The 16,810-nt window shown below is 37.9% G+C and overlaps 1 protein-coding gene across 2 annotated transcripts in view; it reads right to left on the reverse strand.

The window, feature by feature from the left end:
- The window catches only part of vav3.L (vav guanine nucleotide exchange factor 3 L homeolog), a 126,408-nt gene that overhangs the window by 49,098 nt on the left and 60,500 nt on the right, over positions 1-16,810 (reverse strand). For both annotated transcript variants that reach the window (XM_018258649.2, XM_041590584.1), the window contains exons 7-14: positions 16,070-16,138; positions 14,042-14,145; positions 13,437-13,536; positions 11,978-12,073; positions 7,810-7,878; positions 4,881-4,967; positions 2,589-2,674; positions 1,235-1,367 (exon numbers count right to left, since the gene is read on the reverse strand). In XM_018258649.2, the coding sequence (XP_018114138.1) occupies positions 1,235-1,367; positions 2,589-2,674; positions 4,881-4,967; positions 7,810-7,878; positions 11,978-12,073; positions 13,437-13,536; positions 14,042-14,145; positions 16,070-16,138 (744 nt within the window). The remainder of the gene's footprint in view (positions 1-1,234; positions 1,368-2,588; positions 2,675-4,880; positions 4,968-7,809; positions 7,879-11,977; positions 12,074-13,436; positions 13,537-14,041; positions 14,146-16,069; positions 16,139-16,810) is intronic.

A 16,810-nucleotide genomic window follows, 5' to 3' on the forward strand; every position in this document is an offset into this window, starting at 1 on the left:
GACTTGATGTGTAGGCAGGATTGCTTCTGGCTATCACAGTGTAAGTGACAGGAGAGGTGCTTGCTATGAAGACTGGACAAACTGCAGATATTATTGAGTAGAAGTTTAATTGCATATATGATATTTACTAACAAAAAATGAAAACTAGTTGCTCTTATTTAAAAAATGTACATAAAAGTCAGATCAGTAAATATGTCTAAGAATGTTTTCTTCCATCCATGTCATATTATACTGTATCTAGTAATGGTAAATCAACTGAACTTGTTGAATAATTGTAATAACACAAAGCAGCTGCTGATCCTGCCTCTTCTAAACTCGTCTGCCTGTGTCGTACATGGGAATTCGGTGCACTCACTCCCCCGCTCCTGGAATGTTGGGGTGCAAGAAAGGGGCACTAAAAGTGGCACCGAGTTTTGTGGGAGGAGGCAGGGCAGGGTAAAGCATTTCCAATTGTAATTTTTAATCTTAAAGATTAAAATGCAAGCAATACCAATTACACGATGAAGGGAACAGTACTTACCTAGCAACCATAAATTATTATTTCTGCATCACACTCCCTCGCACTACAATTAGCCACAGTTGACCTTTCTGAGTTGTCACAAAACAACCTTATCTGCAGAAATACTGTAATTTTATATGGTACCCATAAGTGTTTTACAGCTTTACTGACATTCAGGTACAGTGTATGGAAGGGTCATTTGCACCTTGAGAAAGTTATTTTGGCACTAGTGCTACCCTTTATATCTAACACTATTTTCAATATTCTAAGTCTTTACTTAGAAAAATGTTGTAGAAGGTCCCCATAGGCTAACATAGCACTTCGGCAGGTTTAATTTGGCAAAGTATTGAAGTCAAAGTTTTTTTTAAAGAGACAGTACTTCGACTATCGAATGGTCGAATATTCGAACGATTTTTATTTCGAATCAAAGTCGAAGTAAATTTGAAGTCGTATTATCCTATTCGATGGTCGAAGTATCCAAAAAATTACTTCGAATTTCGAATTTTTTTACTTCGAAAATTCCCTCGATTTCAATAGGCAATAGGCTGGTTTTGATACCAATAAGGATTAATTATATCTTAGTTTGGATCAAGTACAAGGGACTGTTTAATTATTACAGAGAAAAAGGAAATCATTTTAAAAAATTTGGATTATTTGATTATAATGGAGTCTATGGGAGACAGCCTTATGTCTTTAAATTTTCAGTGCACCTTCCCTAGATGTATCTTAACTTACCTTTTTGTTTTCCTTGTCTGTACTGGGATTGTTAGTTATCTTATATTTTTGTAGATCTATAATCTCTTTCATTTCATAATTATCGCCTCTCCTTTTACATACAATGACAGCTTTGTCAAAAAGGAATATATACCTGTAAAAGAGTAAATATTTAAATGTATCTGTTTTCTGCTTTGGTTTTAGCATGTTTATTCTTAACTAGCCCTATCCTACCCCATCTTCATGATTCCAAAAATAAAGGCCACTATTTTTCTACTACCAGTTCATCTTTCTTTCCAAAACCACCACTCTTGGTTCACACGGCCTTAGCCATGCCTCCAATTTTAGTACCTAAAGGGGTTGTTTACCTTCCAAACACTTTCTCAGTTGAGTTGTTTTCAGATTGTACTACAGAAATAAAGACTTTTTTCAATTGCTTTCCATTTTTTATTTTTTACCATTTTTCCAAAATCTTTTAGTTTAAGGTTACTGTTTTCCTGTTTAAGAACCCCCCCCCCCCCCGAGCAGCTTTAGAAAGGTGTTATATTGATTAAGTTTACATTTTACAGCTCTAAAAAGGTGAAAAATTAGATTTACACTTCACACATAGAAGATTGGAAGTAATTGGAATTTTTTCTGGTGAACTATCTGAAATGAACTGAACTGAAAAAAGTGTTGGAAGGTGAACAACCCCTTTAATTTCTTCCGCAACCAGTGGTCTTAGTGTAAACTCTCTAAATTTCCACCTTTTGGTGAGGGTCCCCTTTAGCTCATACCAAAGTTACATATATAGGAAAATATTTGTGTATCAATAGTTTTTCAACAGCTTCAAAAATACACAGAACAACTTGGTGGTGTAGCAAGTATTTTAACACCAGGGGTGGTTTCACAGATGCTGCATCTAAGTATGTTCCACCCATTTCTAATTTTAACAGCTCAGCATTTACTGATAGTCCCAACCTAAAGGTGAAAATCATCCTGTTTTGATATTTTGAATCTTGGCAGGTGCAGTTATTAGATAATGCAATAGGTTCACCAAGGACATTTGCAGCAACAATATAAAAGTAAACATTTTAAACCAAACTGGATTTGTTATTTATATTTGACTGGACTATTCTGAACTTAATAGGAAGGTTTTTGAGTAGACAACTTATTATTGCAAGTGGTTTCCAGATACCGTTTTTTGGGGCAGCATGATTCAATGGTCTGCAGGGGATCTTATACTGAAGTATCACCATGATATGATTTGTTGTTATGCTTATTTCTTGGATACAATAAGCATAACTGTTTTAATAATATTTACATATTCCACAGATTATTTAAAAGAAAACACTTTTTTTTCTCCACCAGAATAACTATAATAAGGTCTCTTTACCGGTCCTGTCGTGTTCTTTTGTCCAGTGTACTCATCTTTACCTCTCCATCGACCTTTGGTCTTCCATACTGTGACATGGGCTGATTCTGCAGGAAAACATTAAAAGTAACATTAAATACACAGCCCACAAATTATTCCTACAGTAATAATTATATATGATTAAACGACTAACAGGAAAGTTAGCTGTAAACTAAGTTTTAGTCAAAGTACAATTATTCATATTAGTCATATATAATACACAAAAGTCATGATTATCCTGGAAAATATGTTTATATATACTATATATATTTTCCTGACGGCTGGAGAACTCTTTACATGTGTAAAGTACTTTAGGATACGCTGCATACACCTATACTCTGTAGTTTAACTGTTTCTCTAAATTATGATTTATATATTTTGGACAACATATCGCAATCGCTTTGGCAACCATACACCTGTATCATAATTCCCTGTCTCTTTCATATTTGTGGTCTTTTAAGAGGGTGTGGCATGTCACACAACTGCTTCCCTTTTACTAAACCTGTGCTGTGGTCAAATAATGGTGTGCAGAGCAGGGGACAGAATGCAAAGTTATGGATGGCAGCTTATCGTCATAGGACTGCCATGCCTTCAAAACACTAACACATTATATTTTTGTAAGTTGTTTTTTAATGCTTCTCACCCTTCACTTCATACCATTGCTAAAGGCACCTAGATTCATACCTTGATTGCCACATAACCAGTTTTATTTAATTGCTTCAGGGAAGGGATCTCTTCCTCATGTTTTCATGTCACTCTTGAACTTAACTATGCATTTCCCATATGTTGATAAACTATGTGGTGCATACATCCATGCACACACTTGTAATTGAAGAGCTGCAGAGTGCAGGTTACAGTACAAATATATAAACCAAAGGTATCGAAAGGGATCTGGAATTTAAAAGAAACTGAAATGGGAAGACCCACTATAGCACAGTGGGTTTTTATTTGTTAACAATCTATGTGTCAGTGTTTATACGTTCAAAATTAGACTTGTTTTTGCTATTTTTTCCTTTTGGCTCAGTTTAATAACAAACCTTTGCTTCAGATAGAAGCTCAATAAACTGTCCAATTCTGCCCTCTGCTGTTTTCTCACAAAAATGGAGCCCAAACATGATCAGTATAATTAACAAAAAAAACAGTTCTAATTCTCCAGTTTTGTGAAAATGTATTTTTTTAATACAATTTGTACAAGGCTGCAGCATTTATATGGTTTATGTACAAATGTGATACTGGTAAGTGATGATGACTGATATACAAGATTTGGCTCTAGTGTAATAGTGAACACACGTATTTTTTAGGTCAAGCTGTAACCAGAATGTTGAAAAAATAAAGCACCTCTAATGTGACACTGCACCATTTCAGAATAGAAGCACTTTAATTCTGGGCAATTGTACTACTGAACAGAGACATTTTAAATAAAAAAGGAACCACTCCCCACCCCAAAACGCTGGATAAAGAGTTGGCCTTTCTGGGTCCAATAGTGTTACAGTTATGCACTACATGAGGCTTTCTTAAAATAACAGAAGGGCAGTGTAATCAGGACCTAGAATGTTTAGAGAGGCTTTAAAGGGGAATTAAAACTTAACTGACGAAATAGGGCATAAATGTTGTACATTATGTTTTGGGCTTATATACTAGACGAAGGAAACCATAGCCCATTAGCAGTAAAGATCTGTGCCTCTAAAGATGCCCCTGTAGCTCCCCATCTTCTTTTCTGCTGATTCACTGCACATACTCTGTGCTGCTGTCAGTTTCTGAGATTAGGGAACAACTCAAAATATAAAGTGCACAAAGAATATATATGTCACAATATAAGGCCGATTAGTAAATAATTTAGATTACTAGTACATGGCATTTCAGAAACCAACATAAATAGCATTACAAGTTTAAAAAAAGCCCTCGTGCATTAGCATATATGATAGGCAACCCTCATTTTCTGCTTCATGATTTGCGACAACCCCTAAGCTTAGCTTCTCATTAGTTACTCAAAGCACACTGAGCACGTGCAAAACAAAATCCCAAGGTGGGAAATCCTGTGACAACTTTGAAGGCCTGAATCATCACTACTATAAAACCTTTAGGCTGGTTTAATATAAAAAATATGGCATTTCTACCCATATTCATTTTAAGGGTTTGGTTATCCTTTAATACCTGAGTCCTTCACACTTAGACTCGAGCATACATGGTAGATAAAAAAAAGTTTATACTACTAGGGACAACTGGAAAAGGAAGAGTACATAATAATATTTTTAACTCAATGTAAATACACACCAAATTTTCGATGGAATGTTGATACTGCTCAATTTCCCGCAGTGTTTCTGTGTCTCTTTTCACTTCATTTACATACTGTGCCAAGTCCTAAGGAATAAAAATATCATTTTATTATTTATTCATAACACACCACAAATGTACAAAGTGATTTACAAGGTGTTAACAAAAGGAGGAGTACAGATCTTATCATTTGAGTTCTAGGAATGAGGTCCCTGCCCAGAGCAGTTTGCAATCCATGGGGAGGAGGATACTGACAAGTGGGTGAGAAACAAATGCATACAACAGGAGTGTGCTGTGGAGTGCTTCCTCTAGAAAGTAATTCTTAATGATATTTAAGAACAGAGTTAAAGTGGAAGCTTAGCTTATTCTAGAGGTGTGAAGCAGTCAAAGAGAATGGGTTTAATGTGTGACTCGGCTCTTATGGTCAACAGATTGTCCCAAGAGAGTATGGACAGGGAGGGAGTGTTAAGGGATCAGAAGCATGTAGGGCTTTAAAAGACATAATGTAATGTGGAGCAATTTACAAAATTAGGAATTAAAAAAATCACAGTTTAATAATGTTTATTAGGCAATTTATTACATTGTAAATTTTTATAACAAATTGAACATTTTTAATACACTTAAAGCTTTTTCTACCAAAAATAACTGCTTTATTCAAGAAGACATTTAATATACTACACTGCTCACTGGTTCAAATGAAAAAAACAATCTTGTTTTTGTTGGTGGTTAACCTCTAAGGACTTTTTTATCTAAATATAAAAATATGTGCAATGAAAAATATACTGCCAGAGGAAAAAATTTTCAAATTGACAATATTTCATCATTAAGGCAAATAATTATATATCCCGATAGACTGGTGTCTACTGTAATAATAATTTGCCTTGATGAAAAAATATGTGCAAAGTATAATCTGCCTTAATGAGGAAATGTGTGCAATAGTCACAACCAGTTTGTCACCTAAAATGTTGTTGGGTGTTATAAAGTGTGACATTTACCAAGTTTCTCTCTTATTCCTTCTGTTAAGCTGTGCTCAAATGTTTTAGGGCTCTTACACATAACTATTTTCATCTGCATTCCTGTGCGTTGGTACTAGGAACTGGCTAATCTTGACTGCCACATGAGCTTGCTAGGTGGTGAATTATATTTTATTCAAATTGTAAATTGGGCAATATTCAGTTTAGCCAGCAGATGGTACCAACCAACCGTTAAACTTGGCCTGTTATATAGCTTATATAAGGAAGTGCAGGCACAAGGAACAACATCTTTGGCCTAAGAACATCAAGCAGGCCAAACTGAAGACAGCAGAGCCAAACCAGGTGGGAGGCTGTAGACTGTTAGGGCTATAAGATAAGTTAGACAATTGATATCAGCTCACTTTAGGATTGAGAGACAGACAGGCTAGCAAGCAAGGAAAGTCTGTGAACCTGATGAGGAATGTGGTTTGGGGTATAGCCCATGGTGATTACACAACAGTTAGGGGGAATTTGAGCGTTCAGGAATAGGTTAGTGTGAACCTGTGGGAGCTGTAGTGAGCTTGGCAGAAGCTTGTGCATGTTGGACATAACAGAAAAGTAGGGGAAAAGCTGTATTTGGAGAGATGGAGCCCCCTCAACAACCAGCACTCTGCTATTCCATTTCCATAAGACAATGGCACTGGAGGGTTGTGGAGAAGGAACACTGCTTGTGTCAGGATGTGAGGTGATGTGAGAGGCTCTTCCGGAGAAGTGCCTATTTGTGTTACTAATATACTCTGAGTTCCAGCGCTCCAGTCTCTATTCAGTCATTTCTGTAAGAAGCTGTTCAATAAAGTCTGTCTTGGTTCATTGTGTCACTTCATGAGAAATGGCTACTTTTTACAGTTAAGGCCTATCCAATCCCCTTTCCTATTATGGAAGTCTACCAGCTATGGGAATCCCAAAAATGGAGTGCTGCTCTAGGTCTGTAACACCGGATTGGTGTCAGGTGCCGTTAGGTATCGGGCCCAAAGCTGCCAAAAGCCCAAAAAACTGTATATAGCAAAACAAGAAACCTGTGGCACAACTGATGTGGTTGATTCAGTGATCGGTGTTTTATTCAGCTCACAAAACAAAGCGGCAACGTTTCAGGCCTCTGCTGGGCCCTTTGTCAAGCTTAATGGTGTATTACATGTGACAAACATATATAGTGAAAGAGAGGCACAACCCCGCCTCTCACCACACCCCCCCCCCAGGGTCAAAGTTCACAGCGTCCATACTTCTGTTATTCTTAGTCCAAAGTTAAAATAATCAAAGTCCAAAAGTGTTGGAAGATTGTAGTTCTGGCACTGATTCACCACAGACAATGTATTGCGAATGTAGCAATATCATAAACCTTGTAACACACTGTGTAAAACATTTAACAAGTGCAAATAAAGTGATACATCAATTGACACTAAAATTGCAACATGAAGGAAGATAAACTTAATTGGAATCGATCTATACAGGCCTGAGACATCATGTGGTACCTGTGTAACATACAGTAGGGGGAAGGCCCCATTACAAGCTATTTGGAACACTAGATTTAGTTAGAACCAAGGGTATTATATATAGTGAATAAAGTACCCCCTCTTGTAAAATATAAGGATATTATTAGTTACCGAGGAGTTTCATGACCATATAAAAACACGAGGCCGAAGGCCGAGTGTTTTTATACAGGTCATGGAACTCCGAGGTAACTTCTAATATCCTCATATTTTACAACTGGGGGTACTTTATTTATTATAATACACAAATTTTAGTGAGTCATGTGACAGAAATGACATCACTACTCACCGTTTATAACTGATGACATCACTACTCACCGTTTATAAGGATATAATTTACAGGATATTCATGTCTTTTGTGTATTATATGGGTATTGTAGATTTAGAGGGAATTTTCTTTTTTATTTGAAGTAATAAGCTGATATATACCTTCATTGCATCCAGAGCAACACGCAGGTTATTTTTCTCTGTAGGATCTGTGGTATGCTTTACCAGCTCCTGAAATAAAACAAGCAAACCATCCCATGAATATAGCAAATAAGCTGCAATTAAATATCCCTACACAGTCTAACTGAAATTAAGCAAAGGCTACTTTTTACCTGATACAAGATAAACTGTTTACCAATAAAAACATCAGCAACATTCTATAAAACCCCTATTAAAGGCACTATCTAAATGAGGGATCAATGTTTAAGGTAAACTTGTTAGTTACAGTCCTTTAGTTACAGTTAGTATTATTGATAACAATTTAAGTGTTACAAAGCAAGAGGTAGGAGAACTATATATTTGGGCTCTTAAGGAAAACACACTTCTGGCTTCTGCCATATCTAAGCCTTATCTGTAAATACTGAAACAGGTTTAATTTGTAGAATGCAATAAAGGAGAAATAAATACAAGCATGTTCGCTGAGCATCGTTCCTTCCTTGAGCTGAAGCAGAACTGTTTTTTCAAAGTGATATTTTTATAGAATTAGAAACAGGTCCCACATGTAGTATGAGCTATATCTCGCTTCTGCTCCTAATCAGGCCCCAAACAGTTATCAGTCGGAATGTGCACTATATCACGTCGCCTTAATTAAATGATTACCTGAAAGACGCCTGTGCCTTATAAACTGCATGAAAGATATTCAGTATTTCATTGGATAGTGTCCAATTTGTCTGCATGTACCTTAATCAGCCCTATTTCAAGGTTCCAGGAAAAACCAGCCCCAAAGGGAATGGCAGAAATGATCAAGCCAATCATGTTATTAATTCATATTTGGAGGGCATAAAATGTTTTCTAATGCTACAGCATTAAAAGCATACCATATTTAACTTCACTTTTATACACTATTTATTTGGAAAATTGCTGTGTTCTGAAAACCACCAAATAGCCAAGGTATAATTATGGTCAGTGACACTTAAACATTGACTATCTAGTATGTCTATATGTTTAATTTTATTTATAAAGCACTGTTAAGGGGCTGCAGTGCTGTATAACGCATAAAAGTACATTATAAAAATGTACACTCAGGGAGGACAAGTCAGACAATAAATATACACAGTAAACAGAGCTCATATAAGGCCACAGAGCTTCAGTGCTATGTTGTAAGAGACACAGTATGAAAGAGGTCCCTGCCCTGTAGAGCTAACAGTCTAGTATAGTGTATATACTAGTGTTTATAAGAACACAGTAGGTTAACATTATGTAGAAATGGAGGATCTGTAATTTTTAAAGATTTATGTATGGTTTATGAGGAACAAACCATTTTTGGTGCCAGTCAAGCAGTATGTTGTTTCATCAGTATATCTAACAGTATAAGCTTGGACATGGGGCTTGTTTCACAAGCAGGTTTCAGCCACTTAATGAGGATTGGTTCCATCACATAGGGTTGGAACTGCATATTCTAGTGGCAGTGCTACATCCACTGAGAGGAAATGTCTAACTTAGAAATTAGTTACAGCTACAAGTAGGACAAGTCAAGTAGGAATTTATTGACCCATTTAGATTTTTACAATGTAATACACAATTACAGAGTACAATAGCAAAGTGCAAAAGTGCAGTGAGTGCAATGTAATACAAGGTTGTACAGTGAGTACAGATGTGTATTGGATTGTGCAAACAGTGCAGTGAGTTTATGAGGTGAGATGAGTCCTAGTGATGGTTTCCTCTCAACTGCCAATGTTTGCAGTTAGGCTTACTGCCCTTGGGAAGAAGCTGTTCAATAGTCTTTTGAGATTGTTTTTTCTGCTTTCAGACATTTTGTGCCTTAGAGAAAAATTGGGCTTGTGCCAGATGAACAGTTCATGTCCTGGATGACTCAGGTCGTTTGTAATGGCTTTAATTTTGTTCTTGCATCTGGCAGTGTCTCGGTCGGATAATGATAGAAGTGTGGTGGAGATTATCCGTTCAGCAGTTCTTACCATTCTTTGGAGAGAGGTTCTTTTCCTGCTGTGTGATGCTGCCATACCACACTGGTATATTGCCAGATAAAATGCTTTCAGTTTGTGGCTCTATAAAAGGAAATGTTCTTCTTGTGGACTCCACACCTCTTCAATCTTCTAAGGAAATGAAGACGTTCATTTTGGATTAAAGCTTTGGTGTTGTCAGACCATTTTAAGGTATTTTTGATATGCAGACCTAGGAATTTGATGCTTTCAAACTGCTCAATTTTGACATCTTTAATTTGTAGAGGTTCATGTTGACAAAGTCATTGTCTGAAATCTATGATGACCTCTTTGTTTTTGCTGTATTAAAAACCAGGTCATGTTTTTTGCTGTACTTAATAATGTCACACACCAGCTGTGTCCAAACGAGGACGAGCACTGTTGTGTCATCTGCAAACTTTCTACAGGAGATGAACAGTCAGAAGTGTTAAGGGAAAAAAGCTTGAAACTAAGACAGCATCCTTGTGGGATGCCTGTGCTGGATAAGATTGTAGCAGACATGCAATTCCCAACCTTTACAAACTGTGGTCTTATAGCAATGAAGCTAGGGCAACTGCATCTACTGTAGATCTGTTTGGGCAATACGCAAATTAGATTGGGTTGAGAGAGTTGGGAATAATGGTGTTGATACCTTTGAGAACCAGTTTTTCCAGGCACATCATAGCAACTAGTATCAATGCAATGGGTCTGTAGACATTGAGGCCCCCTTTTAGACTTCTTTGGTACAGGTATAATCAGGTATAAAACAGAGGGGTACTAAGTCTGGCTCGAGGGAGGTTTTGAAGATATCAGCATAGGTTTCAACTTGGTGGTCTGCACAAATTTTTAGAACTTTTGGAGAGACTCCATCTGGACCTGTGGCTTTGCGAGGATTGACCATTTTAAAGGATTTAAGAACATCCAGCTTGGAGACATGTACTGTATAATAGGGCTAGGGTTAGGGTTCAAAACGTGTATAAATTGTTGAGATATTCTAGGAGATTGGCATTCATTTGCATGTAGCTTTTGTTTCCTTTGTAGTTAGTAATGTCTTGAAATGTTTGCCAAAGTTACCTGCAAAGTTCTTGTTCAGCTTGTCAGAGTATTCCTTTTTAGTTTTCTTGATGGTTTTTTCAAGTGCGCAGTAGATCCATACCGATAAATGTTCCTACTGCGCATGCGCCAGAAGACGCCGGTCAAAGCAGGAAGAAGACGCGCGTGGGAGAAGATGGTGACTGTGAACTCCATGGACAGGACCTGCGCAGAGGGGTGTGAGTAACAAGTTAGGGGCATTTGCCCAGGGGGACAGGTAGGCCAGGGGGGAGGAGGGAGGGGGCAACACAGGGGAGGGGGGAGGGTTTTTTTTGCGCCCAGAGGGTCTCCTTCTCCTTTAAGGCCTAATGCAAGCCCGCAGGGGATCGCAACTCTCCTGCATGCAGCAGGCAGCCTTCAGGAATCTGCTATCTAGGAGAGAGTGTCCACGTCAAATAAACAAAATGTTCTCCGCACTGCCTTTTAGTTTATTAAGATTGCATCAAATCCTCGTCTAGGTATACCGCTATCCCGACATAGATTGATAGCAAGAGTGTCCACGTCGCCAGCTGCCTCCTGCTGTGTTGCTCCTAATAGTGCTGCCTGCGAATGAGGAATAAGCCAACAATAGGGACGTACCGTGCCACTGCCCAAAGTATAGCCGCTTTCCCTGCTGCTGGTACCTGCATGTGAGGGATTGCTCCCGGCACTTTTGTTCCCAATGTTTCAGTGATCACCATCTGCTGCAGATAATGGTGAGTGCAGCAATGCTTTAGGAAACCTTTGGGATGCAGGAGATGCTTTTCCCTGCTGTAAGAGATGTAGGGGTAGAAAATGTAATCACTGCCGCCGCTGCGATGTCGCATACCCTAGAGCATCATATATTGAAAGATGTAGCACTGCCATATTATGCTATGATCTTTTAGCATTGTAATAGCAAGGCTCAGATTTTTTCACTTCATTCTGCCAAAAAAAATTAATATAATGGAATATCAACGATGATTATATTCAGTGTTATAATTAAAAACTGCAGATTTAAAGAAAAAGTACACACAGAGAAGTTATCCTCTAATAAATAAAATCTGTAAGGAACAAAGAGCTGAACTTTAGAAAGTCCTTTGCTGGCTAGACATAGGTAGAGGCTTTAAAAATTAACTTACTTGGAGCAGTAGATGGTATTTCAGAACTCTCTGCATCGGAACTACCAAGAGGTCTCTCAGTGTGAATTTTCCATTATTTGCTCTTTTAGAACATTCCTGTTTAGAATGATATTAATTATGATCATATCACTGCTGATTCATTTAAATTCCATTAAACAACAAGCTATTCTTGTACCAGGACAGTAAATACTAACAGGCAGTACTGATTTTAGTAGTGTTTAACATTTTTAAGCCAGGGGCTTTTCCTAAAGTGCAGCATTTATAATGAATGTCTATTTGCTGTTCCAGTGGAAGTTAGGAGACCACAGAGCATGCAGCATCAGACTTCACCACATCGGAGCTGAATTGGCATATTCACTTTCTCAGCAAAGGCCAAAGGGTAACTCAAGGGAACACTGACAGCTAAAAGAATATTTTTTTCTACATACCTTTACATGAAGGTAAAATTATACTAGCATAGCACATCTAATGCATAACTGTTTAGCGATGTACAAGTGCACTATGTAATTTCGGAAACAAATTACCATGTTTTTTACTCATAATGCAGCCTTTCCCCTTCATTCCAGTGTAACTGTATACACAGGTGATAATTACAGAAAGAAGAAAGAACTGATCCACATAACTGCGCCTTCCCATCCGTGAATACCAAGACTCCAGTGAAGCAAAATTAAATTAAAACTTAACCTTTAATAAATCGTTAACACCAAGGTCTAGAAAGCAACATTAAAATTGAGGTTAGGTATAGGAGACTGATTGACACGGCAACACCGGGTTCGAGGGGAAATGTGCAAAAATGCACTTGAATCAATACCAAGTTACTATTGGGGCGCAACTGGTAATTACTTAGCACATCGGCCAAGCAACATCTGTCTAGTACAACCAAAGCCCCACACCAAACCAACCCCTTCACCCACTTGAGGATCCCTCCCTTCTGGTATGAGGTTAAAGGAGTGAGAACCAGGGTAACAACAGCCCTGAAGCGCTTAAGTGCGTTAGAAGTTCAAATGTACCAAAGGTACAAGTATCAGACCCACGGATTATTCAATTGTCCAACCCCTTCACCCACAGAGGTCCCCTATACACAGGTGTGTTTGAATATGTTTCACTGGGGACAAATCTGGTATGCCTTTTCACACAACTCACTGTGGGAAGCCTGGAGTTATTGTCAGGTTCAGGATGGTGATAGTTCCAGGGTTCCCCAACATCAACAGTTGCACAACATTCACCAGAAGAGGCATTATAAATGCAATTGTATCAGTATGGACATTCAGGAGAGTGGTTGGATACAAGTATTGCGGGTACTCTTTGAAAATGATGCCATATTACATTTACTGGATTATAACAGGGGTAGCCAATACAATCCCATTCCGATTTTTCAGTTGCTCAGACAGAAAGGTGTTTAGAAGAAGTTCTGCAAGCATAACAATCAATAACAAACAGTTTATCATGCGGCTCCTACCTCCAGTTTTAATCGGACATCCTCTCTGGTCTTGGAGATGTTATCCAAAATGGATATGGCTAATTCTACTTGGCTGCAATATTCCCCATAAATTAGAAGTCTAAAAAGGCAAAAAAATATGTAATATGCAACGCCAGAAAGATATATATATATATATATATATATATATATATATATATATATATATATATATATATATATATATATATATATATAAACGCAAAGCAGCGAGGAAATGCACTAACTTGCCCAAAGCAGCTATGTAACTCATGACAGAACACGCCATTGCAGTGCCCCACTGAGTATGAATTTAGTCATACTCTGAACAGCCTAATCATTCATGTGTGAAATTCATATTTCAATTAGTAATTATTTATTAATTCCTAATTAATAGCTTTGAGAGATTAATGTAGTTCCTTTACAACAGAACTTGTTTTACCAGGTCATCCATTTTGATCTGTAGTGTTTACACTTTTAAGCTAACTTTGAAAAGAGCCTTTCCTTTTATTCAATCAACAGAGCTTTTTGCTGTCACAAATATATTTTATGTAGTAAAAAATGTTGTATTGAAATTACAAATATCTAGATTTAATGGCAGTATATACCTTTCTTTATATTTTAGGAAGATTGTGTAAAGATTCTGGCTATTCCGGTGGTTGACAGAGTCCTTAATTTCCTTCATCAAGTTCCTGTGTACCTCTACCATCTCCTGCAGGATACCATATATAATAGAATGTAGAAAAAGAAAATGACATCATAACATATGACACAATAGTAGGTACATAATTCAGCAAACCTGAAAAATACATTTAGTCACATATGCCACAAACATAAAAGTGTCATTGTGCTGATAACATACACTCTAAGGTTCCAAGTTCCCCTTTGATACACATGTATGCCACCCCATGCATTTATTGGCATCAAGGTTTTAATACTTATGATGGAACATTACACATTGGGGGGAAAGAAGTGAAGGATAAAAGAAAGAAAGGAAAAAAACTCCCCATCCCCAGTCTCAACACAACTATTTATTTTATAAGCAAGCAAAATATAGTTGAGTAGGAATCACTAGTCTATAAACTAACAATGGAAGAGCTCCTGACCTCCCCCCGCCTGGTCGCATAAAGAAGACACGAAGCAGGTTCATGCTGGTGGGGGGGGGAAGAGGGACAGAGGAGGCCTTGCGACTGGGGCCCTTGGGGGGGCCTTTTTGCCTTTATATTTTTCATGAGATGAACATGAAAGCAAAATTATTTGTACAGGTAAGTTAATAGTTTAGTTTAGAGGCCTATATAAATACCAGTAGCTAACACATACTTTTGTTCCCTTATCCTTTCATCTGGCAGAGGACTTTATTTAGACAATGCACCATTGTAGCTAACACAATAGTAGAGTCAAAATGGCAGAATGGACCCCGAAAATGAGTGAACATTATTTGCACAATTTTTAATGTGCACTAAGGGCAGGGGCAGATTCGGGGAGATTTAGTCGCCTGGCGACTAATAGCCTCTTATTCGGGACAACAATCTCCCAGAACTGCCTTCCCACTTACTTCCGCTTACTAAAATGAAAAATCGACTGCGCCAATGCACTCGCGGCGCTTCAATTTCAAAAGTTGCCTGAAGTTTCCTCATGAGGCAACTTCGGAAATCGAAGCGCCGTGAGTGCCATTGTTGCCCCACAAAAGAGGCAATTAGTGGCCAGGTGACTAAATCTCCCCGAATATGCCCATATGCCCCTGCCCTAATGTTCTACAAACAACTTAGAGTCAAAACAGCACGGTGTCTAATGTTAAAATATAGCCCAGATTTTAAAAGTTATGTGCCTGTTTATGCTCAGTACGGTTACATGAACCATGACCTGTCCAAAGGTACGCCCACTCTCAGAATGCAACTGTTCATAACAAGGACTAATTGCATTTATTTTTGCTAGTAAAATTCAGTTTTTATTTATGTCACTATGCCAATTGAGATACAGTAAAGGGAATATCCTGCAGTAAAGAAGAGTGCATTAATAGTAGGCTTCTCAGTACCATCCAGGGGAGGGGACTGTCCTGAAAGGGAGACAAACTAGGGATGAGCGAATTTGACCCGTTTCGTCAAAAATTCGCCGCCAGCGAAATGTCGCTGACGCCCATTAAAGTCTATGGGCATCAAAAAAATTTTGTCGCGTGGTGAAATTTTTTTGACGCGCGTATTTTGATTTTGACGCACTACGCCATACAAGTCTATGGGTGTCATTTTTTCAGTGAAACAAGGAGAAAAAATTCGCCCATCCCTAGACAAAACACCTAAGGTCTTTGGGCTGAAGGAAGAAGATTAATGTCAGGAGCCTGAGGGAACACACCCCAGTGGTCTTGCCCAGGTGTGAACAAAAAATGGGAAGCAGCAATAACAAATTATCTAAAGAGGTGGGGGAAGTAGTACATGGGCCAACCACCCTGCCCAATTCTACTAAATGAGCTGAAATGCTATAATTTGTGGATAAAATATCTTTACTCTACATTCTAGTAAATACTAAATCATGTCACACCAACTGTTAAGAATACCTTTTGCTTATAAATCTAATAGCATCATTCAATCACACATCAATTACACTGATATAATACTATAATTCTCAATTCTTTTACTCACAGAAATATTAATGAACACCTTCTGCATGTCTGTTGGTGGCAGAAAATTTTTCAAAGGTTCCATGAAGAACTGCAAATATGAAAATAAAATGATAGCTACTTTCTGTAAATGTCAATCATGATTCCATTAAAATACATAAACTCATAATAGTAAACAGCTTATTTCCAATGAAATGCCAAATATTGGATACTTCATACCCAGTTGTTAGGCCATAAACATTTTCAACTTTAGAGAAAGTTTCTCGACTTCAGAGATTCTGGGTTTTATGCATTCAAAAAACTGCCAAACTCAATTCAAGGGCCAATATATTTCACTTTGTATTTTACTGAAGCAAATAGTAAAAGGTGAATGTATAATTATTTTCTTTTTGCGCCCACCTACCCCTACTTTAGGAAGATGTTACTGGTTCAGTTTGCAGTTTTAGCCTTGTCTTAACTACTACAATATGTTCATGAATAAAAGCCTCTACACTTCCCCAAGACTTCCCACTGTAGATATAGTTCTCCTAAATTTAAGGTGGCCATACACAGGGAGATCCGCTTATTTGGCGTTGTAGACAAATGAGTGGATCTCTCCCCGATATGCCCACATTGAGGGCCCAATGATCGGATCAGAATGGAGGCGATATGGGCGGATCTAACAGGATTTTTTAACCTGCCTGATCAACATCTGGCAGACTTTTGGCCAGATATTGATTGGGGAAACTGTCAGATGGTCCTATACCTGGTCTATGGGGACCTT

Source organism: Xenopus laevis, chromosome 4L, assembly GCF_017654675.1.
Source record: "Xenopus laevis strain J_2021 chromosome 4L, Xenopus_laevis_v10.1, whole genome shotgun sequence".
Taxonomy (NCBI): Eukaryota; Metazoa; Chordata; class Amphibia; order Anura; family Pipidae; genus Xenopus; species Xenopus laevis.